The sequence below is a fragment of the Ranitomeya variabilis genome, chromosome 3, assembly GCF_051348905.1.
Source record: "Ranitomeya variabilis isolate aRanVar5 chromosome 3, aRanVar5.hap1, whole genome shotgun sequence".
Lineage (NCBI taxonomy): Eukaryota > Metazoa > Chordata > Amphibia > Anura > Dendrobatidae > Ranitomeya > Ranitomeya variabilis.
In genome coordinates, this window is record NC_135234.1 from 662,915,730 (window position 1) to 662,941,033 (window position 25,304).

Genomic DNA, 25,304 nt, shown 5'->3' on the forward strand with positions numbered 1-25,304 from the left:
ATCGTATACAAGATTTCTCTCGCACATCGCCCCTACTCTGGAACTCTCTACCCAACACATCAGACTCTCTCCTACCATCGAAACCTTCAAAAAGAGCCTGAAGACCCACCTCTTCCGACAAGCCTACAACCTGCAGTAACCACCGATCAACCAACCGCTGCACGATCAGCTCTATCCTCACCTACTGTATTCTCACCCATCCCTTGTAGATTGTGAGCCTTCGTGGGCAGGGTCCTCACTCCTCCTGTACCAGTTATGACTTGTATTGTTTAAGATTATTGTACTTGTTTTTATTATGTATACCCCTCCTCACTTGTAAAGCGCCATGGAATAAATGGCGCTATAACAATAAATAATAATAATAATAATAATATTTGACATGAAATCAGAATAAACCTAACCTGTTAGGTCAATTAAGATTACCATAATTATTAATATTTGCCAAATGTCAGGATAATGAGAGAATTTTTTTAAGGCATTTTTTTTTATTACTTACTGCAAAGTCAAAGATTTACATACAATAAGATTACTATGCCTTTAACCCCTTTGTGTCAGATACAATTTGGTACTTAATGACCAAGCCAATTTTTACTATTCTGACCACTGTCACTTTATGAGTTAATAACTCTGGAACACTTAATAATAATCTTTATAATAATCTTTATTTTTATACATTGCTAACATATTCCACCGCACTTTACAGTTTGCACACATTATCGCTGTCCCTGATGGGGATCACAATCTAAATTCCCTATCAGTATGTCTTTGGAGTGTGGGAGGAAACCGGAGAACCCAGAGGAAACCCACGCAAACACAGGGAGAACATACAAACTCCTTCAGCGTATCCCACTGATTCTGAGAATGTTTTTTCGTGACATATTGTACTTCACGTTAGTGGTAAAAATTTCTTTGATATAACTAGCGTTTATGAAAAAAAAGGAAATTTGGAAAAAATTCGAAAATTTAGCAATATTCCAATTTTTTATTTTTATGCCCTTAAATCAGAGAGTGGTGTCACACAAAATAATTAATAAATAACATTTCCCACATGTCTACTTTACATCAGCACAATTTTGGAAACATATTTTTTTTTGGTTAGGACGTTATAAGGGTTAAAAGTTGACAAGTGATTTCTCATTTTTCCAACAAAATTTACAAAACCATTTTTTTAGGGACCTCCTCACATTTGAAGTGACTTTGGGGGGTCAATATAACAGAAAATACCCAAATGTGACACCATTCTAAAAACTGCACCCCTCAAGGTGCGCAAAACCACATTCAATAAGTTTATTAACCCTTCAGGTGCTTCACAAGAACTAAAGCAATGTGGAAAGATTAAAATAAACATTTTACTTTTTTCCCAAACAAATTACTTTGGAACCAATTTTTTTTATGTTCACAAGGGTTTCAGGAGAAAGTGGACCACAAAATTTGTTGTGCAATTTCCCCTGAGTACACCGATACCCTGTATGTGGGGGAAAGCCAATGTTTGGGTGTATGGCAGGGCTCAGAAGGGAGGGAGCACTGTTTACCTTATCGAACGCAAAATTGGCTGGAATCAATGGTGGCACCATATCGCGTTTGGAGACTCACTGATTTAGCTAAACAGTGGAACCCCCCAATTCTAACTCCAACCCTAACCATAGCTACAAACCTAACCCTAACACACCCCTAATCCGAATCCCAATCCTACCCTAACTTTAGCCCAACCCTAACCCTAATGGAAAAACGGAAATAAATATATTTTTTTCATTTTATTATTTTTACCTATCTAAGGGGGTTTGGTTTATTATTTTGATCACTGTGATAGGGTCTATCACAGTGATCAATATGAACCAATAGGAAAAATTTCCTATTGTTGCCGGAAGCTAGCCGGCAGATCTTAGCGGGTGCACTGCGCATACGCCCGCCATTTTCTCCAGTAAGAAGACGCCGGCGGTTCTCACATCAGAGGAGAGAGAATTTAAATGGGAAATCTGCATTTTTTTGCGGTTGCCGTTATTCCGTTAATAATGTCGATCACAACACTGAGATCGGTAAAAACCGACCCGAATCATGTTTTCTGGGGTCTCAGCTACCCACGGTAGCCAAGACCCCAGATAAATTCTGACTCTGGGGGGCGCTATACACTTATTTCTCAGCGCTGTTAAAAAGCGGTGCTGAGGCGAAGTCTAAAGAAATCAGTCAAGATATCAGGAATTGTGGATTTGCACAAGTCTGGCTCATCCTTGGGTACAACTTGAAGATATCTGAAGGTGCCTTGTTCAACATTTATATGCAAGTACAAATAAGATGGGAATGTCCAGCCATGATACCGTTCAGGAAGGAGCCGGGTTCTGTGTCCCAGAGATGAACATGCTTGGGTCTGACATGTGCATATCAACCCAAGGACAAAAATAAAAGACTTTGTTAAGATAATGGCGGAAGCTGGTAAGATTGTGTCAATATCCACAGTGAAACGAGTACTGTATCAACATGGAATGAAAGGCCACTCTGCCAGGAAGAAGCCATTACTCCAAAAGAAACATAAAAAAAGCCAGATTAATGTTTGCAAATGCACAGAGGAACACAGGCCTTAATTTTTGGAGACATGTCCTGTGGTCTGATGAAACTAAAATTGAACTTTTTGGGCGTAATGACCATTCATTACGTTTGGAGGAAAAGCTTGGAAGCCTAAGAGCACCATCCCAACTGAGAAATACTGGGGGGGTGTTGCAGCGTCATGTTGTGGGATTGATTTGCTGCAGGAGGGACTGGTGCACTTCACAAAATAGATGGTATCACGAGAGAAGAAGATTATGTGGCAATACTGAAGCAACATCTCAACACATTAGCCAGAAAGATAAAGCTTGGGTGGAAATGGGTCTTCCATATGGACAATGACCAGAAGCATACTGCCAAAATCGTAACAAAGTGGCTTAAGGATAACAAAGTCAATGTTTTGGAGTGGTCATTACAAAGCCCTGATCTCAATCATACTGTAAATTTATGGGCAAAGCTGAAAAGGCAGGTGCGAGCAAGGCGACATACAAACCTGGATCAGTTACACCAGTTTTGTCAAGAGGAATGAGCCCAAATTCCAACCAACTATTGTGAGAAGCTTGTGGAAGGATATCCCAAATGTTTGACCCACGTCATTAAGTTTAAGGGCAATGGTACCAAATACTAATGATGTGTATGTAAACTTTTGACTTTGCAGTAAGTAATAAAAATGATTAAAACATTCTCTTTCATTATTCAGGCATTTGGCAAATATTAATAATTATGGTAATCCTAACTGACCTAAAACAGGAAAGGTTTATTTTTATTTCATGACAGATATTGAGAAAAACATGCATATGTGCCTTTTTATATAGTTTATATAAACTTCTGGTTTCAACTGTATGTGTGCAGGGGCGGACATACCATTGGTGCAACTTGTGCAGCCGCACAAGGGTCAAAGTGGAAAAGGGATGCTCTCACACCTCACCGCAGTTGTAATTGTGCATTATAAGGAGCGATAGGACTGCAAAGGGCCCATCCCATATAGTGTTCTTGCACAGGGGCCATCACCCATCCGTGTCCACCCGTGTATGAGTTTGCAAAGTGTAGAAATGATCATTTCTTATAAATGTTAACTCAAAATTTTGTACAGAGGAACAAGGAGAAACTCGGCATAGTCATATCCTATGACTAAGGACGCCGTTGTGCACCAGGAACGCGTCTGGTTTTAACATGTGAATTGGATTTTAAGGTTTTATATTTTTTCAATAACGTCTGAATTGTTTAAGAATTGTTGGATGTAAGTGCCGAATTTCTCTTTGTTACTCTGATCATTAGCTGTGCTTCACCGCAGGATCGGCACCCACCACATTGACTTCAACCGTCATATATGGACTACACAGCGTGATGAACTCCTCCTTTTTTCTATTTCCTAAAAATCCTGGACATTACCGATGCCTACTACTAATGTTAGCATCTATTCATGCAAGGGGACTGAAGAATGCTTACTGTAAAAACTACCAAAACGTAGTCACAACAGAACAAAAATCAAAACAAAACATAAAAACAATTCATCTTACCAGTTCCAGTCTCACTGGGGTTTTTAGTGGCGAAGACCTCGTCCTTCAGGCTCTCTGATAATAGAAGCACAGATATTCACAATCCAGGTATGTTATTCTATAGACAGTCTTACGTTATTATAATTCTGACTATGCTGAAAGCTAGAAACGCCATACAAGTATCGGCAAACGTTCTTGATTACATAATACAGTAGATGTTCAAGAAGGTTCATAGCTGGCAGCACAGACAAAGACAGCAGTGCTCAGTAATCTGGTCAGGTACAGAAGAGAAAGCAGCCAGACAAACCGTCAACTATTCAGATCATCAACACCGACTAATTACAAGAAATTAGAAATAGCCAAATTCTTGATTTTACTCCTACATGTCCTTCTGAATGAACCCTGTGTATTTGTTTTATGAATAAAATATACTTTTGTAAAAGCTTTAGCAGCTTTAGTTTAGATCTGGCTTGGCTCTTCTGTATTTTTTCCAGCAGAACAGTATGTCAGGACACCGGTTGTGTATGGATCTGCAGCGCGGCCCCATTCATTTAACTACGGAGGTCCCTTAATACCCAGGGTCAGTCAGGATTCTTCACTGGCCTCAGAGCTCGCATGCTGTACAATTGGAATTCCAGTAAGAGGCATGTGGATACACGTCATGTATGTGGCAATGAAAGGGAAATCTCAAATTGCTATAGTACTTAAGAACAAACGGACATAGTAAAGTTATCAAGTTATATTCCAAAGCAGAAAAAGAACAGCGACAATCACCAAATAGTTGTCATCTTCTTTACCAGTGATTATCTAGCAGACATATTTGACGTGTACTGTATATTAGTTGCAGAGTAAAGAGCTGGTGCTCAAAGTGACGCAACGGCCATTTATCAACACTCGAACTTAAAGCGAACTTGTCAGCAGGATTTTGCTAACTAAACTAGATCCATTTTCATGTTGCCACTGTTACAGTGATTAAAATGATATATGGGGTGAAGAAATCAGTCTTGTGGTTCTTGTATATTCAGTGCTAGAAATGTTCAGCTAAGCATATGCCCATGCTCTGGGGCGGGACTGTAGGCAGAGAGCCTAATCTTCCTGCTCTAAGCTAGAGAAACCAAGTAAAGACCTGCCCATCCGTCTGTTTACCCCCTTTTGTCTGATCCGCTATCTCCTGGTATTCTGACATCGGAAGTTACCTGACTACGCCTTCGTCTCTTCCTTCTGATTATGACGTACCCTCCTGGCTTCTGACCTCAGACTCCTTGACTATCATATCTCACAACTTGTCTGTGAGAGGTGACTCAGCGTCAAATTATTATTGTAAGTAGTGCACGCGCATTAGGCCAAGTCACGCATCGGCACTGCGGTACTTTTAATGGCAGTGCAGTTATTGCATATATGCACACACAATGTAGCAAAAATAACGTTGGAAATATCTGTATATTTTTGACATTTATAAAGCCATGCACCGTTCTACAACAAACTTCTGATAATTACACATACAGCACAGCAAGCATACATGTTTGAATGGTGTGTAACAAATTATTTATATTGTGTCCTCTCTCAAAAGGGAAAATCTGATAAAATTAAGAACATGCTACAATAAAAAAAGAAGAATCACAGTGAAAATAATAAAAAACAGCAATTCGCTATCAACTGATAAATTTGCAATAAAAAAATAAGTCAGAAAAGAAGATCAAAATAATGGAAAGTGAATTGCAAGAAAATTGCCAGTAATATAGTAGATTAGCAGCTGCACCATTTTGCTTGGGCCTGCTGGGTTGAGAAATAAGGATTGCACATGCACAACGTATTATGTGCAAATCACTGGTACAAGAATGTAGGTAATATACCAAAGAGGTGAATGGAAATAAATCCCTTTCACTAGGTATCTGATTACACGTGCCAATATGGAGCACTAACCGACCAGTGATCAGCTGCTTGTTTGATAATCAGCGGATATTAGTCCCATTCAGAGCTCGGGCACACGACCGTACTTTCAGTCTGAGTGCTGTTTGTTAAAAAATGGACAACACTTGGACCAATGTTATTCAATGGGGCAGTGGAGATGAACGATTTTTTTTTTACTGACAAACTGCATTTGAAAAAAAAAAAATTGCAGCATGTAGGATTTCATTCCTATATTTGGATGACACCTATTCAAGTCTATAGGTGTGAAAAAATAATCAAATGCCATAGGGAGAAACAGCACAGCCTCCAATTTTGACTTTTACATTGCAATTCTGTAACATAGGAAACTACCGTATAAATGGTCCTGTAAATGATCAATAGCTGCTGCTGTAAAAAACGGATTGTAAAAATAAGGATAAATTCTGTAGCTGAAAGCTTTATTTCCATGTTTATATTCCCCCAAATGGATAATAAAAACGGAAATAGGAAAAGTGACATGTGAACGGAGCCCAAGATGCTTGATAACAGAACATTCCATAATAAGTGTAAAGTGTCAGACACACACATGCAACAAATGATATAAGTCACCACATTACAAGGACATGCCGGCATTACACACAGAGCAATTACCCTTAGAATCTACTAACCAGGAAAATTCTTCTTTCTTTTGGTGAACTGAAAACAGGTGAAGAAAAGGTAGATGCCTAGTGAGACTGTCACCGAAATAAAAAGTTTGATAATAACCCTATCAAGTTCAGTGGCAGCACACATAGCCCGTGGCTGCAGTCATTGGCTCATTGATATTTATAGCAGAAGTTCTGAAGCCGGCAGCAGCTGCTGGAAAAGCCCCTCCTACTGGCGAGACGCAGCATAGCTGCGATACTGGGGACAGCTGAAATAACCCTAGCACAAGTTCAAGCACAGCAGCCATCAAAGTGATACAGCATTTTCCATTAATATTTTAAAACAAAAATTCTATATATACATCTATAATATTAAAATAAAAAAACATATTGCATGCTAACTCGGAAAGAAAATTTGAGGACCATACAAGAATAAATTGAATCTGTCCCTAGATGCTACCCCACCTTAGAGCAGCATGATGTAGAGGCAAATACCCTGATTCCAGTGATGTGTCACTTCCTCAGCTGCTTGCTGCAGTATTGATAAAATCACTTTTTTCTGCTGCAGATCTAAGGCTATGTGCACACAGTGCGTTTTTGATGCATTTTGCGGCGTTTTTCCATGCGGCAATGTGCCAAAAACGCTATGGAATCCTTATGCAAGCTTATTCAATGAGAATCCTGAAGTGTTGTGCACATAATCAGTAATTTTCCTCAAGTATTTGCAATGCGTTGTTTTCTGCAGCATGTCAATTTTTTTTACATTTCTGCAGCAAAAACACAGGTTTAAAAATGTTTGCGGATTTGATGAGTTCTTGTTTGGGATTTTACCGGCTTCCTATTGTGTTTTCCCACGCTGTCATCTGTATGACAGTGTGGGAAACACCGACGTGGTGGTTCTTATCAGAGGTAAAGCTACTGCTGGTAAGGCCTCTTTCACACTTCAGTCTTTTGGCGTCAGTCTGAAACCGCCATTTTCCTCAAATAGCGGATCCGCCATTTTATTTTGGCGGATCCACTATTTTCCCATAGACATGCATTAGCGACGGATTGTGGCGGATGGTCGTCCGTTCCATCCGCCATGCGACGGATCCGTCGAAATTTGGCGGACGTTGTCTAGACATAGACGGACATTATAACGTTTTTTGTCTGCGCCGAAATGGCGGTTCGCGACGGATCCGTCGCGTCCGCCATTCCATAGAATGGGCGCCTATGGGCGACGGATCCGTTGCGACCGTCATTTCGGCGGATCCGTCGCCCCAATCCGCTTTTTCAATTGCGCATGCTCCAAAAAGTAGATACTTTTCCCAGACAAACCCCAAGAACGGATCCTTCAAAAAAACGGATCCGTTAGAACCGTTTTCTCAACAATTGTGTCGGATCTGTCGATCCGTCACTATGTCGGAGCAGACTGACGCCAAACAACTGAAGTGTGAAAGAAGCCTAAGACTGTCGGTCAGAGCGCTGGGGATCATGCTGTTAGATGTCAGCATGACCCCGCAGCTGTGACTGTGACCCGCAGGCATGGGCCAATGAGACTCCCATCGGGGTACGTCTGCTTTCACTGACAACAGTGACAGAAAGTGCCGCTGATGGGAGACAGTCCCATCTGCCGGCATCTGTGCTCACAGTTTAAAAAAAAAAAAAAAAAGTAAAATTACATACATATTCAAATAAAAAAAAATTATACTCACCTAACACCAAATCCCGACTGAAGGTAACTATAGGTCATTGACCTACATTTCCTTCAGTCGCGGTGATGCGCCCCCTGGTGGATGTCCTCATATGACCTGGAGCGTGGGAAAAAGTTCCCAGGCTGCAGTTCATGAGAACATCCAGCAGGGGCGCATCACCGCAACTGAATGTAAGTATAGATCACTGCTTTCCTTTCAGCACCCGGGGATTACAGGCACGAGCGAGTGGTTTATCGCAGCTCGTGCCTGTAATATTAGTTAACCCCTTCAGATGGATTACCTCGTGGGACGTGATAGGACATCAGAGAGGGTATGTATATTGTGTGTTTATTGTTTTGCCAAGCGAGGGTCTGAAAATGGATTGAGAGATCAATAAATTATTAAAACAACCGCTGTGTTTATTGCATTAAAATACTTTTAAATCATGTGTGTGTGTGTGTGTGGTTTTTAACCCTTTCATACAATTGGATTAATAATGGATAGGTGTCATAATTGACGCCTCTCCATTATTAATCTGGCTTAATGTCACCTTACAATAGCAAGGTGACATTAACCCTTCATTACCCCATATCCCACCGCTACAGGGAGTGGGAAGAGAGTGGCCAAGTGCCAGAATAGGCGCATCTTCCAGATGTGCCTTTTCTGGGGTGGCTGGGGGCAGATGTTTTTAGCCACGGGGGGGCCAATAACCATGGACCCTCTCCTGGCTATTAATATCTGCCCTCAGTCACTGGCTTTACCATTCTGGCGGAGAAAATTGCGCGGGAGCCCACGCCAATTTTTTCCGCCATTTAACCCTTTATTTGAGCAGCTACAGCGCCCAAATTTTGCACATACACACTACTAACATTAGTAGTGTGGAATATGCAAAAAAAAGGGGGATATGAGATGGTTTACTGTATGTAAATCATGTCTCATATCCTGTCGGGTTTGTGAAGGAGAAATGCAAAGCCGGCAATTGAATTACCGGCTTTTCTATAGAACACCGCTGCGTATTTCTCGCAATGCACACGCATGGTCCGTGTGTAATCCGATTTTTTCTCGCACCCATAGACTTGCATTGGCGAGTCTCGGCCGAGATACGCTGACAATCGCAGCCTGCTGCGAGTTCCCTCGGATCCGAAATACGGTGGAGAAAATATCGGATGATGGGAGCTGAACCATAGATTAACATTGGGCCGAGTGCTATGCGATTTTTTATCGCATAGCACTCGTCCGTATTACGGTCTAGTGTGACCCCGGCCTAATCCTGAGTGTCCCACAGCAATCTCACGTGTAGAATAGTTACATCAGGAGATGTGACCGCTCTACACGGCCGCCGGTGATGCACTGACAGGAGTTAATCGCTTCCGCAGTGTATCACGGAGCTGCCGTGAGAGTTCACCGGAGTTCATCAGCTCCGGTGCTCTCACTTACAGCATCGCTGCGGCAAAACTTTCCCACGCAGCAGTGGTGCCGTAAGGGAGATCACCGGAGCTGATCAGCTCACGGCAGCTCAGTGCTATACACTGCGGGAGCGATTACCTCCTGTCAGTGTATCGCCGGCTGTCTTTGAGAGCAGTCACATCCGGGACTGCTCTCAAAGTGACCAGGATCATCATGGGACATTATGGATTATCTTCTTGGCGGACAGGTGATCAATATTGTGGTTTATTTTATTTTTGTTGCAGGAGACGTTGGCTTCAGTGAATTAGGTGTTCGGTGAGTATGGTTTATGTCACGGCCTCGGGTCCTTACCCATCTGTCTCCATCCCCCGACACGCCCCCAACATGGTCCCTCGCCGCTCCCCGCCCGACTTCTCAGGGTCACGGCTAATCGACGGTTCACGCATGTGAGGCCGCGCTTCCCCCGCCGCTGGGTTCCCTGGGAAGTCTTGACCCGATGGCTCTGCCTCATTATGGCGGTGCAAACCGGGTATTTCAGCTCGGCGTCTACAGAGGTAAGATGCTTGTTTACCTATCGCGGTGGCGCTAGCATCCTTGCTGGCATCCTTCCTCATCCTCAGGCCCTGTGTCACTGCTTCCCTTGGTTTTCCTCTGACTCTGCCCAGTCCACCTTCTCTGTGCCTCATAGGTATAGGGGTGGTTTCACCTGGTCCGCTTGAGTCCACTTCCAGGTTTTCTCTTTAGAACCCTAACAGTAACAGTTTAATTAAGATTATTAAAAGGAATCTGTGTCATTATTTCAAATAAAAGACTTTATTCTGGGTTTATGTGTTTTTTTTATACAAGATCACTTTGGGGTTACTAATGGATAGGTGTCTTAAAGATGCCTCTCTATCACTAACCTGTGCGCTTGATGTCACCTGTAGGGTTTTGTCCTGAGGAAGAGGTCCTGCATGACCTCAAAATGCATTGACTATTTACCTGCTTGAAATAAAGCTTTGAAGAATATCGTCCGCCGATCATCTTTAATCAGCAGTGCAGATTCGGGCACATACACCCGGTTTCACCATTATCCTTGGTTTCTGGACCCGTGTCTTGCAGCCAGGGCTGTGGAGTCAGTAAGCCAAACCTCAGACGACTCAACTTCCACGACACTGACTCCACGACTCCCTCATACATGGCTCATGTTTATGTTTAAGTGATAAATTTACTGTAGTAAAATGGTAACATCAGGCTTTTATGATACAACAATCAAGCCATTTAGATAGAACATAAAATATATTTATTGGACTACAACTTTAGAACAAAAAACTTTTGCATATTTACAATTTATTGTACACTATGCAGTAAGCGAAAAAAAAAAAAAGTTTTCAACTAAAACACACTGAATAACAATTGTGCAGTCTATGAATTTGTTCTGAGAAATAGTTTCGCCTCCATCAGATCCTCCTTCATTACCTCAAATCTGACCTAATTATTTTAAGGCTAGAGAACAACCTCTCCACACCGACTTCGGTTGGTGGCAAAGCAGTAACCACATGGGCAACATCTCTAATAATTTCAGGGTATAAAGGAATTACCTCGTGTGCAGTCAATTTTGATGAATGATTGAACTTATCTACTTCTTTGCGAGTAAGTGAGAAATGTTGCTGAAATATGGTCAATCTGTTTTCTATGGGAGTGGAATCTTTTTCCCTGCAGCAACACTTGGCTTACTCTATGCCGTCCAAATACTAACTCCTCATCTGATGAGGATGAAGGAACAGCAGCAGCAGCACCCAAGACCTCTTGCTCTTGGCCGTCCTGTAGCCCACATCCTAACTGCTACCTCAATCAGAGATTCTTTTCCTTTAGTAAGCTTTTGATCAACCATCAATACATCAATATACGATGACTCGGGTCCACATAAACAGCTGCCAGAAGAATTTTATTTTCTAATAGAAGTCTCTCTCCATTTCATTGAAGCAGCAATGCCATCTGCGATTAAAATTCCTCTTTGGGACAGGCAAAACAACAAGTTCTTCCACTCCTTTATAAAAATGCCAGGAGTTAAATCCTCAGCTTGTAACTTTTTAGTCACTGTAAATGGGTGATGAAGCAATTCCTTCAATTCAGCCACCTGTGTCAATTGACCTTCATGTAGAGTTACCTGAGGGTTGGCCATATCTACAAGAAAGGGTTTCAGCTCAAGCCATCGCTCAATCATTAACCCCTTCACCCCGAAGCCTGTTTTCAACTTCCTGACCAGGCCATGTTTTTCAATTCTGACCAGGCCATGTTTTTCAATTCTGACCACTGTCACTTTATGAGGTCATAACTCTGAAACGCTTCAATGGGTCCCGTGGATTCCGAGATTGTTTTCTTGTGGCATATTGTACTTTGTGATAGTGGTAAAATTTCTTCGCTATGACTTGTTTGTGAAAAAAAACGGATATTTGGCGAAAATTTTGAAAATTTCGCAATTTTCAAACTTTTAGTTTTTATGCCCTTAACCCCTTCACCCCCAAGGGTGGTTTGCACGTTATGGACCGGGCCAATTTTTACAATTCTGACCACTGTCCCTTTATGAGGTTATAACTCTGGAGCGCTTCAACGGATCCCGGTGATTCTGACACTGTTTTCTCGTGACATATTGTACTTCATGATAGTGGTAAAAATTCTGTGATAGTACCTGCGTTTATTTGTGAAAAAAATGGAAATTTGGCGAAAATTTTGAAAATTTCGCAATTTTCCAACTTTGAATTTTTATGCAATTAAATCACAGAGATATGTCACACAAAATACTTAAAAAGTAACATTTCCCACATGTCTACTTTACATCAGCACAATTTTGGAACCAACATTTTTTTTTGTTAGGGAGTTATAAGGGTTAAAAGTTGACCAGCAATTTCTCATTTTTACAACACCATTTTTTTTTAGGGACCACATCTCATTTGAAGTCATTTTGAGGGGTCTATATGATAGAAAATACCCAAGTTTGACACCATTCTAAAAACTGCACCCCTCAAGGTGCTCAAAACCATATTCAAGAAGTTTATTAACCCTTCTGGTGCTTCACAGGAATTTTTGGAATGTTTAAATAAAAATGAACATTTTACTTTTTTTCACAAAAAATTTACTTCAGCTCCAATTTGTTTTATTTTACCAAGGGTAACAGAAGAAAATGGACCCCAAAAGTTGTTGTACAATTTGTCCTGAGTACGCCGATACCCCATATGTGGGGGTAAACCACTGTTTAAGCGCATGACAGAGCTCGGAAGCGAAGGAGCGCCATTTGACTTTTCAATGCAAAATTGACTGGAATTGAGATGGGACGCCATGTTGCGTTTGGGGAGCCCCTGATGTGCCTAAACATTGAAACCCCCACAAATGACACCATTTTGGAAAGTAGACCCCCTAAGGAACTTATCTAGAGGTGTGGTGAGCACTTTGACCCACCAAGTGCTTCACAGAAGTTTATAATGCAGAACCGTAAAAATAAAAAATCATATTTTACCACAAAAATTATCTTTTCACCCCCAATTTTTTATTTTCCCAAGGGTAAGAGAAGAAATTGGACCCCAAAAGTTGTTGTACAATTTGTCCTGAGTACGCTGATACCCCATATGTGGGGGTAAACCACTGTTTGGGCGCATGGGAGACCTCGGAAGGGGAGGAGCGCCGTTTGACTTTTCAATGCAAAATTGACAGGAATTGAGATGGGACGCCATGTTGCGTTTGGAGAGCCACTGATGTGCCTAAACATTGAAACCCCCCACAAGTGACTCCATTTTGGAAAGTAGACCCCCTAAGGAACTTATCTATATGTGTTTTGAGCGCTTTGACCCACCAAGGGCTTCACAGAAGTTTATAATGCAGAGCCGTAAAAATAAAACAAAAATTTTTTCCCACAAAAAGTATTTTTTTAGCCCCCAGTTTTGTATTTTCCCGAGGGTAGCAGGAGAAATTGGACCCCAAAATTTGTTGTCCAAGTTGTCCTGAGTGCGATGATACACCATATGTGGGGAGAACCACTGTTTGGGCGCATGGGAGGGCTCGAAAAGGAAGGAGCGTCATTTGGAATGCAGACTTAGATGGAATGGTCTGCAGGTGTCACATTGCGTTTGCAGAGCCCCTAATGTACCTAAACAGTAGAAACCCCCCACAAGTGACACCATGTTGGAAAGTAGACCCCCTAAGGAACTTATCTAGATGTGTGGTGAGCGCTTTGACCCACCAAGGGCTTCACAGAAGTTTATAATGCAGAGCCGTAAAAATAAAACAAAAATTTTTTCCCACAAAAATTATTTTTTAGCCCCCAGTTTTGTATTTTCCCGAGGGTAACAGGAGAAATTGGACCCCAAAAGTTGTTGTCCAATTTGTCCTGAGTGCGCTGATACCCCATATGTGGGGGGGAACCACCGTTTGGACGCATGGAAGGGCTCGGAAGGGAAGGAGCGCCATTTGGAGTGCAGACTTAGATGGAATGGTCTGCAGGCGTCACATTGCGTTTGCAGAGCCCCTAATGTACCTAAACAGTAGAAGCCCCCCACAAGTGACCCCATTAGGGAAAACCCTAATCCAAACACATCCCTAACCCTAATCCCAACAGTAACCCTAACCACACCTCTAACCCTGACACACCCCTAACCCTAATCCCAACCCTATTCCCAACCGTAAATGTAATCTAAACCCTAACCGTAACTTTAGCCCCAACCCTAACCCTAACTTTAGCCCCAACCCTAACTGTAGCCTTAACCCTAGCCCCAACCCTTGCCCTAACGGGAAAATGGAAATAAATACATTTTTTTTATTTTTCCCTAACTAAGGGGGTGATGAAGGGGGGTTGGATTTACTTTTATAGCGAGTTTTTTAGCGGATTTTTATGATTGGCAGCCGTCACACACTGAAAGACGCTTTTTATTGCAAAAAATATTTTTTGCGTTACCACATTTTGAGAGCTATAAATTTTCCATATTTTGGTCCACAGAGTCATGTGAGGTCTTGTTTTTTGCGGGACGAGTTGACGTTTTTATTGGTAACATTTTTGGGCACGTCACATTTTTTGATCGCTTTTTATTCCGATTTTTGTGAGGCAGAATGACCAAAAACCAGCTATTCATGAATTTCTTTTGGGGGAGGCGTTTATACCGTTCCGCGTTTGGTAAAATTGATAAAGCAGTTTTATTCTTCAGGTCAGTACGATTACAGCGATACCTCATTTATATTATTTTTTTATGTTTTGGCGCTTTTATACGATAAAAACTATTTTATGGAAAAAATTATTTTTGCATCGCTTTATTCTCAGGACTATAACTTTTTTATTTTTTTGCTGATCATGCTGTATGGCGGCTTGTTATTTGCGGGACAAGATGACGCTTTCAGCGGTACCATGGTTATTTATATCTGTCTTTTTGATCGCGTGTTATTCCACTTTTTGTTCGGCGTTATGATAATAAAGCGTTGTTTTTTGCCTCGTTTTTTTTTTTTTTTTTCTTACGGTGTTTACTGAAGGGGTTAACTAGTGGGCCAGTTTTATAGGTCAGGTCGTTACGGACGCGGCGATACTAAATATGTGTACTTTTATTGTTTTTTATTATTATTTAGATAAAGAAATGTATTTATGGGAATAATATTTTTTTTTTTTTTCATTATTTTGGAATATTTTTTTTATTTTTTTTTACACATTTGGAAAAAATTTTTTTTACTTTTTTACTTTGCCCCAGGGGGGGGACAATACAGATCGGTGATCTGCCAGTTTGCATAGCACTCTGACAGATCACCGATCTGAGAGAAGTGCAGGCTGCTTCACAGTGCCTGCTCTGAGCAGGCTTCTGTGAAGCCACCTCCCTCCCTGCAGGACCCGGATCCGCGGCCATCTTGGATCCGGGTCTGGAGCAGGCAGGGAGGGAGGTAAGACCCTCGCACCAACGCGATCACATCGCGTTGCTGCGGGGGGCTCCGGGAAGCCCGCAGGGAGCCCCCTCCCTGCGCGATGCTTCCCTGCACCGCCGGCACATCGCGATCATGTTTGATCGCGGTGTGCCGGGGGTTAATGTGCCGGGAGCGGTCCGTGACCGCTCCTGGCACATAGTGCCGGATGTCAGCTGCGATAGGCAGCTGACACCCGGCCGCGATCGGCCGCGCTCCCCCCGTGAGCGCGGCCGATCGTGCTGGACGTACTATTCCGTCCTTGGGAAGTAGGGCCCACCCCACATGGACGGAATAGTACGTCTAATGACAGAAAGGGGTTAAATATAGAGTCATATCACAAAAAATAGTTAAAGGGAACCTGTCACCCCGTTTTTTCGGTATGAGATAAAAATACTGTTAAATAGGGCCTGAGCTGAGCATTACAATAGTGTAGTTTGTGGACCCCGATTCCCCACCTATGCTGCCGAAATACGTTACCGAAGTAGTCGTTTTCGCCTGTCAATCAGGCTGGTCAGGTCAAAAGGGTGTGGTGTCCTCCCCCAGATCTTGCGTAGTTTTCCGTTGGTGGCGTAGTGGTGTGCGCATGTCCAAGGTCCAGAATCCTCTGCCAGGGGATTTCAAAGAGCGCGGTGTCCGTTATTGCATTGGTGATCGGTGGGCGCGGCCATCTTCCTTTGGCCGCGCGTGCGCAGAAGCGGCGCTGTGCTGGCCGCGACGCTCTGCTGGCCGCGGCTTCAGGAAAATGGCCGCGGGATGCCGCGCGTGCGCAGATGGATATCGCGGCGGCCATTTTCCTGAAGCCGTGGCCAGCAGAGCGTCGCGGCCAGCACAGCGCCGCTTCTGCGCACGCGCGGCCAAAGGAAGATGGCCGCGCCCACCGATCACCAATGCAATAACGGACACCGCGCTCTTTGAAATCCCCTGGCAGAGGATTCTGGACCTTGGACATGCGCACACCACTACGCCACCAACGGAAAACTACGCAAGATCTGGGGGAGGACACCACACCCTTTTGACCTGACCAGCCTGATTGACAGGCGAAAACGACTACTTCGGTAACGTATTTCGGCAGCATAGGTGGGGAATCGGGGTCCACAAACTACACTATTGTAATGCACAGCTCAGGCCCTATTTAACAGTATTTTTATCTCATACCGAAAAAACGGGGTGACAGGTTCCCTTTAATAACATGTCTGCTTTACATCAGCACAATTTTGGAAACAGCTTTTTTTCATAGGAAGTTATAAGAGTTAAAAGTTGACCAGCAATTTCTCATTTTCACACCAAAATTTGCAAAACCATTTTTTTAGGGACCACGTCACACTTGAAGTGACTTTGAGGGCCCTATATGACAGAAAATGCCCAAAAGTGACACCATTCTAAAAACTGCACCCCTCAAGGTACTCAAAGCAACATTCAAGAAGTTTATTAACTCTTCAGGTGCTTCACAGGAATTTTTGGAATGTTTAAAAAAAACAAAAAAAAAAACCCCAACATTTAACTTTTTTCACAAAAAATTTACTTCAGATCCAATTTGTTTTATTTTACCAAGGGTAACAGGAGAAATTAGACCCCAAAAGTTGTTGTGCAATTTGTCCTGAGTACGCTGATATCTGATATGTGGGGGTAAACCACTGTTTGGGCGCATGGCAGAGCTCGGAAGGGAAGGAGCGCTGTTTGACTGTTCAATGCAAAATTGTCTGGAATTGAGATCGGACACCATGTCGCGCTAGGAGAGCCCCTGATGTACCTAAACAGTAGAAACCCCCCACAAGTGACCCCATATTGGAAACTAGACCCCCAAGCAACTTATCTAGATGTGTTGTGAGAACTTTGAACCCCCAAGTGTTTCACTAAAGTTTATAACGCAGAGTTGTGAAATTAAAAAATCATTTGTTTTTTCAATAAAAATGATTTCTTAGCCCCCAAATTTTTATTTTCACAAGGGTAACAGGAGAAATTGGACTGCAAACGTTGTCCTGAGTACGCGGATACCCCATATTTGGGGGTAAACCACTGTTTGGGCGCACGACAGAGCTCGGAAGGGAAGGAGCACTGTTTAACTTTTTCAACACAGAATTGGCTGGAATTGAGATCGGAGGCCATGTCGCATTTGGAGAGCCCCTGATGTGCCTAAACAGTGGAAACCGCCCAATTCCAACCACACCCCTAACCCTAATCCCAACCCTAACCCCAACCACACCCCTAACCCGAACACAATCCTAACCCTAACGACACCCCTAACCCCAACACACCCCTAACCCTAATCCCAACCGTAAACGTAATCCCAACCCTAATCCAAACCCTAACTTTAGCCCTAACCCCAACTTTAGCCCCAATCCTAACCCTAACTTTAGCCCCAACCCTAATAGGAAATGGAAATAAATACTTTTTTTAATTTTATTATTTTTCCTTAACTAAGTGGGTGATAAAGGTGGGTTTGATTTACTATTTATAGCGGGTTTTCATAGAGGGTTTTTATGTTTGGTAGCTGTCACACACTAAAATACGCTTTTTATTGCTAAACAGTTTTTGCATCACCATATTTTGAGAGCTATAATTTATCCATATTTTGGCCTACAGAGTCATGTGAGGTCTTGTTTTTTGCGGGAAGAGTTGACATTTTTATTGGCACCATTTTCGGGCACATGACATTTTTTGATCGCTTTTTATTCCGATATTTGGGAGGCAGAATGAACAAAAAACAGCAATTCAGGAATTGCTTTTTTTTTTATAATTTTTTTTATACCGTTCCGCTTGTGGTAAAATTGATAAGGCAGCTTTATTTTTCGGGTCAGTACGATTACAGCGATACCTCACTTATTACTTTTTTTTAATGTTTTGGTGCTTTTACACAATATAAACTATTTTATAGATAAAATAGATATAGGTCAGTAACACACTACGCCGCCAGGGACTCAGATCCTGCAGTGCCAGATGTGTCCCACTGCTTAAGCCAGTACAAGTCTGGGCCTGTCTGAAGTTTGCTAGAGAGCATTTGGATTATCCAGAAGAGTATTGGGAGAAAGTAGAACTGTTTGGTAAAAACAAAACTCGTCGTGTTTGGAGAAGACAGAACGCTGAGTTGCATCCAAAGGACACCATACTTAGGCTGCTTTCACACATCAGGCTTTTGCCGTCAGGCACGATCCGTCGAATGTTGAAAAAAAAGGATATCGCAGATTGTGAAAAACTGATGCGACGGATCCGACTAGCTGATCCAGCTAATTGGATCCCAAAAAAATTGAAGCATGCGCAGTTTAAAAAAACTGAATCCGTCACCGGATTCCATCATTTGACGGATCCGGCGTCATAGGGTTCCATGGTAGCAAACGCCGGACGCTGCCGGATCCAGCACTGTCCGTTTTTTTGCCGGAGACAAAAAACGTAACTTTGTACATTTTTTGCCGCCACCGGATCAACAATATTCACCAGATCTGGCAAACGACGGATGAAATGTGTGTCCATCCGGCGCAATCCATTGCTAATACAAGTCTATGGGAAAAAGCGGATTCGGCGGCGTCATTCGCCGAATCCGTTTTTTTTTTTTTTAATTTGCCGGATTGAGCCTGGCGGCAAAAAACTGATGTGTGAAAGCAGCCTAACTGTGAAGCAGGAAGTGGCAACATCATGCTTTGGGTCTGTTTCTCTGCAAAGGGACCAAGAAGACTGATTCGTGTACATGAAAGAAGGAATGGGGCCATGTATCGTGAGATTTTGAGTGCAAACCTCCTTCCATCAGCAAGGGCATTGAAGATGAAACGTGGATGGGTCTTTCAGCATGATAATGATCCCAAGCACACCGCCAGGGCAACGAAGGAGTTGCTTCATAAGAAGCATATGAAGGTCCTGGAGTGGCCTAGCCAGGCTCCAGATCTCAACCCCATAGAAACCTTTTGAGAGAGTTGAAAGTCCGTGTTGCCCAGTAACAGGCCCAAAACATCACTGCTCTAGAGATCTGCATGGACGAATGGGCCAACATACCGCCAACAGTGTGTGCCAACCTTGTGAAGACTTACAGAAAACATTTGACCTCTCATTGTCAACGAAGGATATATAACAAAATATTGAGATGAACTTTTGTCAATTACCAAATACTTATTTTCCACCATAATATGCAAAATAAATCTTGGCAAATCAGAGGTGATTTTCTGGATTTGTTTTCTCATTTTGACTCTCATAGATGTGGTCTACCTATGATGTCAATTATAGGCCTCTCATCTTTTTAAGTGGGAGAACTTGCACAATTGGTGGCTGACTAAATCCTTTTTTTCCACACTGTATGTCCTCATCGATTCTGTTACTGTATTTACGATTTTGAGATGTTAGAAAACAGTTTTTCCCCTTATATTCTATGTATAGTGTACAGTGGGTACGGAGAGTATTCAGACCACCTTTAAATTTTACACTGTTTCATTGCAGCCATTTGGTAAATTCAAAAAAGTTAATTTTTTCACATTAATGACTGTACCCCCCCATATTGATTGAAAAAAAAAACAAATGTAGAAATTTTTGCAAATTTAATAAAAAAGAAAAAGTGAAATATCACATGGTCATAAGTATTCAGACCCTTTGCTCAGACACTCATATTTAAGTCAGATGCTGTCCATTTCTTTGTGATTCTCCTTGAAATGGTTTCACTCCTTCTTTGGAGTCCAGCTGTGTTTAATTAAACTGATAGGACTTGAAAGGCACACACCTGTGTATATAAGACCTCACAGCTCACAGTGCATGTCAGACCAAATGAGAATCGGGAGGTCAAAGGAACTGGCCAAGGAGCTCAGAGACAGAATTGTGGCAAGGCACAGATCTGGCCAAGGTTACAAAAGAATTTCTGGAGTACTCAAGGTTCCTAAGAGCACAGTGGCCTCCATAATCCTTAAATGGAAGAAGTTTGGGACCACCAGAAGTCTTCCTAGACCTAGCCGTCTGGCCAAACTTAGCAATCGTGGGAGAAGAGCCTTGGTGAGAGAGGTAAAGAACCCCAAGATCACTTTGGCTGAGCTCCAGAGATGCAGTACGGAGATGTGAGAAAGTTCCACAAAGTTAACTATCACTGCAGCCCTCCACCAATCAGGCCTTTATGGCAGAGTGGCCCGACGGAAGTCTCTCATCGGTGCAAGACATTTTAAAGCCCGCATAGAGTTTGCTAAAAAACACATGAAGGACTCCCACACTATGAGAAATAAGATTCTTTGGTCTGATGAGACAAAGATAGACCTTTCTGGTGATAATTCTAAGAGGTATGTGTGGAGAAAACCAGGCACTGCTCATCACCTGTCCAATACAGTCCCAACAGTGAAACATGGTGGTGGCAGCATCATGCTATGGGGGTGTTTTTAAGCTGCAGGGAGAGGACGACTGGTTGTCATTGAAGGAAACACGAATGCGGCCAAGTACAGAGATACCGTGGATGAAAACCTCTTCCAGAGTGATCTGGACCTTAGACTTGGCCTGAAGGTTCACCTTCAAATAAGACAATGACCCTAAGCACACAACTAAAATAACAAAGGATTGGCTTCAGAACAACTCTGTGACCATTCTTGACTGGCCCAGCCAGCGCCCTGACCTAAACCCAATTGAGCATCTCTGGAGAGACCTGAAAATGGCTGTCCACCAATGTTCACCATCCAACCTGACGGAACTGGAGATCTGCAAGGAAGAATGGCAGAGGATCCCCAAATCCAGGTGTGAAAAACTTGTTGCATCATTCCCAAGAAGACTCATGGCTGTACTAGCTCAAAAGGGTGCTTCTACTTAATACTGAGCAAAGTGTCTGAATACTTATGACCATGTGATATTTTCAGGTTTTTTTTTTAAATACATTTCCAAAAATGACTACATTTGTTTTTTTTTCCAGTCAAGATGGTGTGCAGAGTGTACATTAATGAGAAACTTTTTAGAATTTACCAAATGGGTGCAATGAAACAAAGAGTGAAAAATGTAAAGGGGTCTGAATACTTTCCGTACTCACTGTATACAAGTAATCAGAGCAGCTAATTTCTCGAAACATGAGCTAAGAGGAAAAACAAACTAAAACATCAAGCATAAAGAGACAACCTATACTGGACTATTGATTTATGCACAGTTTATTGAACGTTTAGATATGCTTTAAGAAGTACTTACCTTAATCCTGCTTTCCTGTTCACTCCAGAAGTTCTGAGATGAATGTAGGCATTCCTTCCCTGTGTGTTTGTTATTTTTTCCACTTATCTGTAGAGGAGGAGCTTCACTACTTATCATGAACATAAACTGCAGCACAGATTCATCTCAGCTAAAAGTATAGACCTTAGAACAGAAATAGGACATTTCATAACTTTCCCAAATTCTTATAAAAAATAAATTTTCCACAAACTGCATTGAACTACTGTACCAAATTTATTATACATTTTAGGAGTCAGAGTTGATTCATTTTATACCGACTCAATTCAAAGTACGTATACGGACTGCAATGACCGGACAGACCAGGTATGGTCATTGGCTCAGACCTCATTCATAAAATGGATGTGTGACCTGTCGATGGATATGGCCCTCAATGGAGTAGATGTAGGCATTCAGCGCCCACTATTAAGAAATCTCCAGCAGCTTTAAGAAAATTTGCAGCAGAAACAAATTGCACTAACTTGTACATTACATTTCTGGAACCAAATTCAAAGGCTGAAATCCGCTGTAAAATTTGTGCAAAAAAACCCCAAAAAACAACACAGACACATGGAACAACGACAGATGAAAAATGGGGCACCACATACATTAAAAAAATGACAATTTTTTTGGCAAACAATGAGGACATGGATGTGTGTATAAAGGCTTGGGGCCAGATTCATCATTTGTGATTTATTGAAGTTACCTTTTTTTGTCCTATGGTATTTACTGATAATTTTTTTTGCTCCAACTTCTTAAAAATAGTGACATGGTTCCTGAAATTGGAACAAAATTAAAGAAGTTCTTTTTTTGGTCTTTAACCCCTTCACACCACAGCCCTTTTTCATTTATGCGTTCCTGATTGTCGCTCCCTTTATTCCCAGAGCCATAACTTTTTTTTTTTTCTGTCAAGATGGCCATGTGAGGGCTTGTTTTTGCGGGACAAGTTGTACTTTTGAACGACACCATTGGTTTTACCATATCGTGTACTAGAAAATGGGAAAAAAAATTCCAAGTGCAGTGAAATTGCAAAAAAAGTGCAATTCCACAACTGCATTTTGGATTTTTTCTTTTATACGATGTTCACCAAATGTTAAAACTGACCTGCCATTATGATTCTCCAGGTCATTACAAGTTTGTACATACCAAACATGTATAGGTTGTTTTTTAGTTAAATGGTAAAAAAAAATTCCAAATTTGTTAAAAAAAACAAAAAAAAATTGCATAATTTTCCGAGACCCATAGCATCTCCACTTTTCATGATCTGAGGCTAGATAAGGGGTTATTTTTTGCATGCCAAGCGGCCGTTTTTAATAATACCATTTTCGTGTGGATATGATCTTTTGATCGCCCGTTGCTGCCTTTTAATGCAATGTTGCTGCGACAATAAAAATGGAATTCTGGTGTTTTGACTTTTTTTTCGCTATGCTGTTTAACGATCGATTAATTATTTTTATAGCTTGATTGATCGGGCGATTCTAAACGCGGCGATTCTAAATATGCGTATTAGGATACGCTGTTAGGTGCGCGTGTCAGTTGTTCAAAACAGCTTATGTGCTGGGAAAGACGTGAGCTCCGTGGCGGATCACACATCAAAGGGAGAGATATGACATGCGCCGTACTAGTACGGCGCATGTCATGACGCGGTTAACCAGATTATGCAACTTTTTAACAACAAAAAAATGTTTTAAAAAGTTATAAAATGCGCCCAATTGAAAACTCCTCCAAAAACATTACTGGAGGAAGCTGTGCCCCAAAATGGGACATTTGATAAATTCCACATTTTATGAATCTGACTAAAACATCTGGATAAGCGAAGTTGTTGGAAAAAAAAAAAGGAGAAAACAAAATACAAGTTTAAAAAGTGGTGCAAAACATCTTGAGAATAAGGCGCAAATACTAAAGCCACTAAAGAGGAGGAAATTACTACAGGAAACTAGAGAAACAATGAAGAATCGGGAGCTAAATCTTTGAATGCTCATCAACACAGACTTAAGAAACCACAAGTGGACAGATCTATCCTGCAAAAGATTTTACAGAAGAAATGTGGAGGAACTGAGCCCTCAAGCCTAACACCCAATAGGTCGGCAAGAGAGCAGGACTGCCAAATGGCCAACGCTTTGCTCTCTATAAAGCATGTTGTATTTGAAGGCAGAAATGTAATCTGAAAAAAAAGATTTGGTCACAGATCCAAAACGGTAGTAACAAAATGACATCTTATTCACATTGCGGGGCTGGGATTCACAGGCAGGGCGGCCGCGCAGGCGCAGTCAGCTGGGCTGCATATGAGGAAAGACGGGCAGCGCTCACTGCGCCTGCACCAGGCAGGGGATAAGAGCGCAGGCTCCGGCTACTTTTGAAAACAGCGGTGAGGAGGAGGCGGCGTCCGGCGCCAAGAAGATGTGAGTGACAGCTGTGTGCTGTCTGAAGCAGGGGGGAAACGCCGGCCCACTTGACTGAGCAGGTATTTCAGACAAATTATAAAACTGATTATTTCTCTAGTTACAGCACCCAGAACTAAAAGAGCCACCTTGTCAGAATGCAGCATTACTGCTGCACAAGGTGGCTCTTTTAGTTTGAAACGACTGGGGGGGTGACAGGTTCCCTTTAAGGTAATGAATATGTGCTCCACGCCTATGGGAGTGAAGACGTGTGCAAATTCATTACCTTAATAAGCGGTACCAAGTGAACGCTGAGCACAGGAAGAGCTGCCAGGACAACAGAGATGCAGTGATGGCGCAAGGAGGGCGAGTATGATGTCTTCTGTTAGCCGGCGGATGCAGCTGTCACTGTGCCACAGCCACAGACTCCTGCGGCTGTTCCGCCGCTCCCCCTCCCCAGCCGGCTTTCTGGACAATGACGCGTGTATAAGTCGAGGGGGGCCTTTTCAGCACAAAAAAAATGTGCTGAAAATCTCGGCTTATACACGAGTATATATGGTAAATTATAAAATGTGTGATGTAAAGAAACAAACTGACAGAGTGGTCTTCAGAATCCAAGACCAATAATGTATCCATGACTAAGCAATGCAAAATACCATCAGCCAAGCAGGTCTGTCTCTAACATGTAAGTAGAGACAAGTCGGGGAGTGGAGCAGTGAGAGGCCACCATGGACCTGCCTCTTGGACTAGTTATCCAAAACTCATGTTTCCCGGATTACTTAAAAGTATGTTTTATCTGAAAAACTGCAGCATTTCAGTATAAGGCCTCATTCAGACATGTGTGTTGTATCCATTTCGTTCACAGATACAGGTACGTCACATGTCATGTCACTGCCTTTAATGCGGGCTCGCACTCCAAACTGACATCTTTCCCTGGAGATGATGACTGATTTCATCAGTGCTTGAGAAAGATATTTTGGATCTAAACGTTGCCACGGGAGGTGGAATAAAATGTGATTTTTTTCACCAACGTTTGAGGTGCTGTCTTTTCTACTACTTGGTATGGACTTTTTCCGGGATGAACTCCCTGGTTGTGACGTGCATCCCAATTAGTGTCTGTTTCATCAGCCATCATGTGCCTCTAACAGCTACAGGTGGAGTGAAGTGTACAGTGACATTTAACTAGCACTGTTAGGGGAACAAATCATTCCATGC

The 25,304-nt window shown here is 42.2% G+C and overlaps 1 protein-coding gene across 2 annotated transcripts in view; it reads right to left on the reverse strand.

Moving 5' to 3' along the window:
- PFKM (phosphofructokinase, muscle) overlaps positions 1-25,304 on the reverse strand; it is a 135,717-nt gene that overhangs the window by 95,737 nt on the left and 14,676 nt on the right. The window contains exons 1-2 of one of the 2 annotated variants that reach the window (XM_077297871.1): positions 6,599-6,731; positions 4,062-4,115 (exon numbers count right to left, since the gene is read on the reverse strand). In XM_077297871.1, coding sequence (XP_077153986.1) covers positions 4,062-4,115; positions 6,599-6,722 — 178 coding nt within the window. In that variant the 5' untranslated portion in view covers positions 6,723-6,731. Of the gene's footprint in view, positions 1-4,061; positions 4,116-6,598; positions 6,732-25,304 lie in introns of those variants that run through there. The other variant, XM_077297866.1, reaches the window with a different exon arrangement.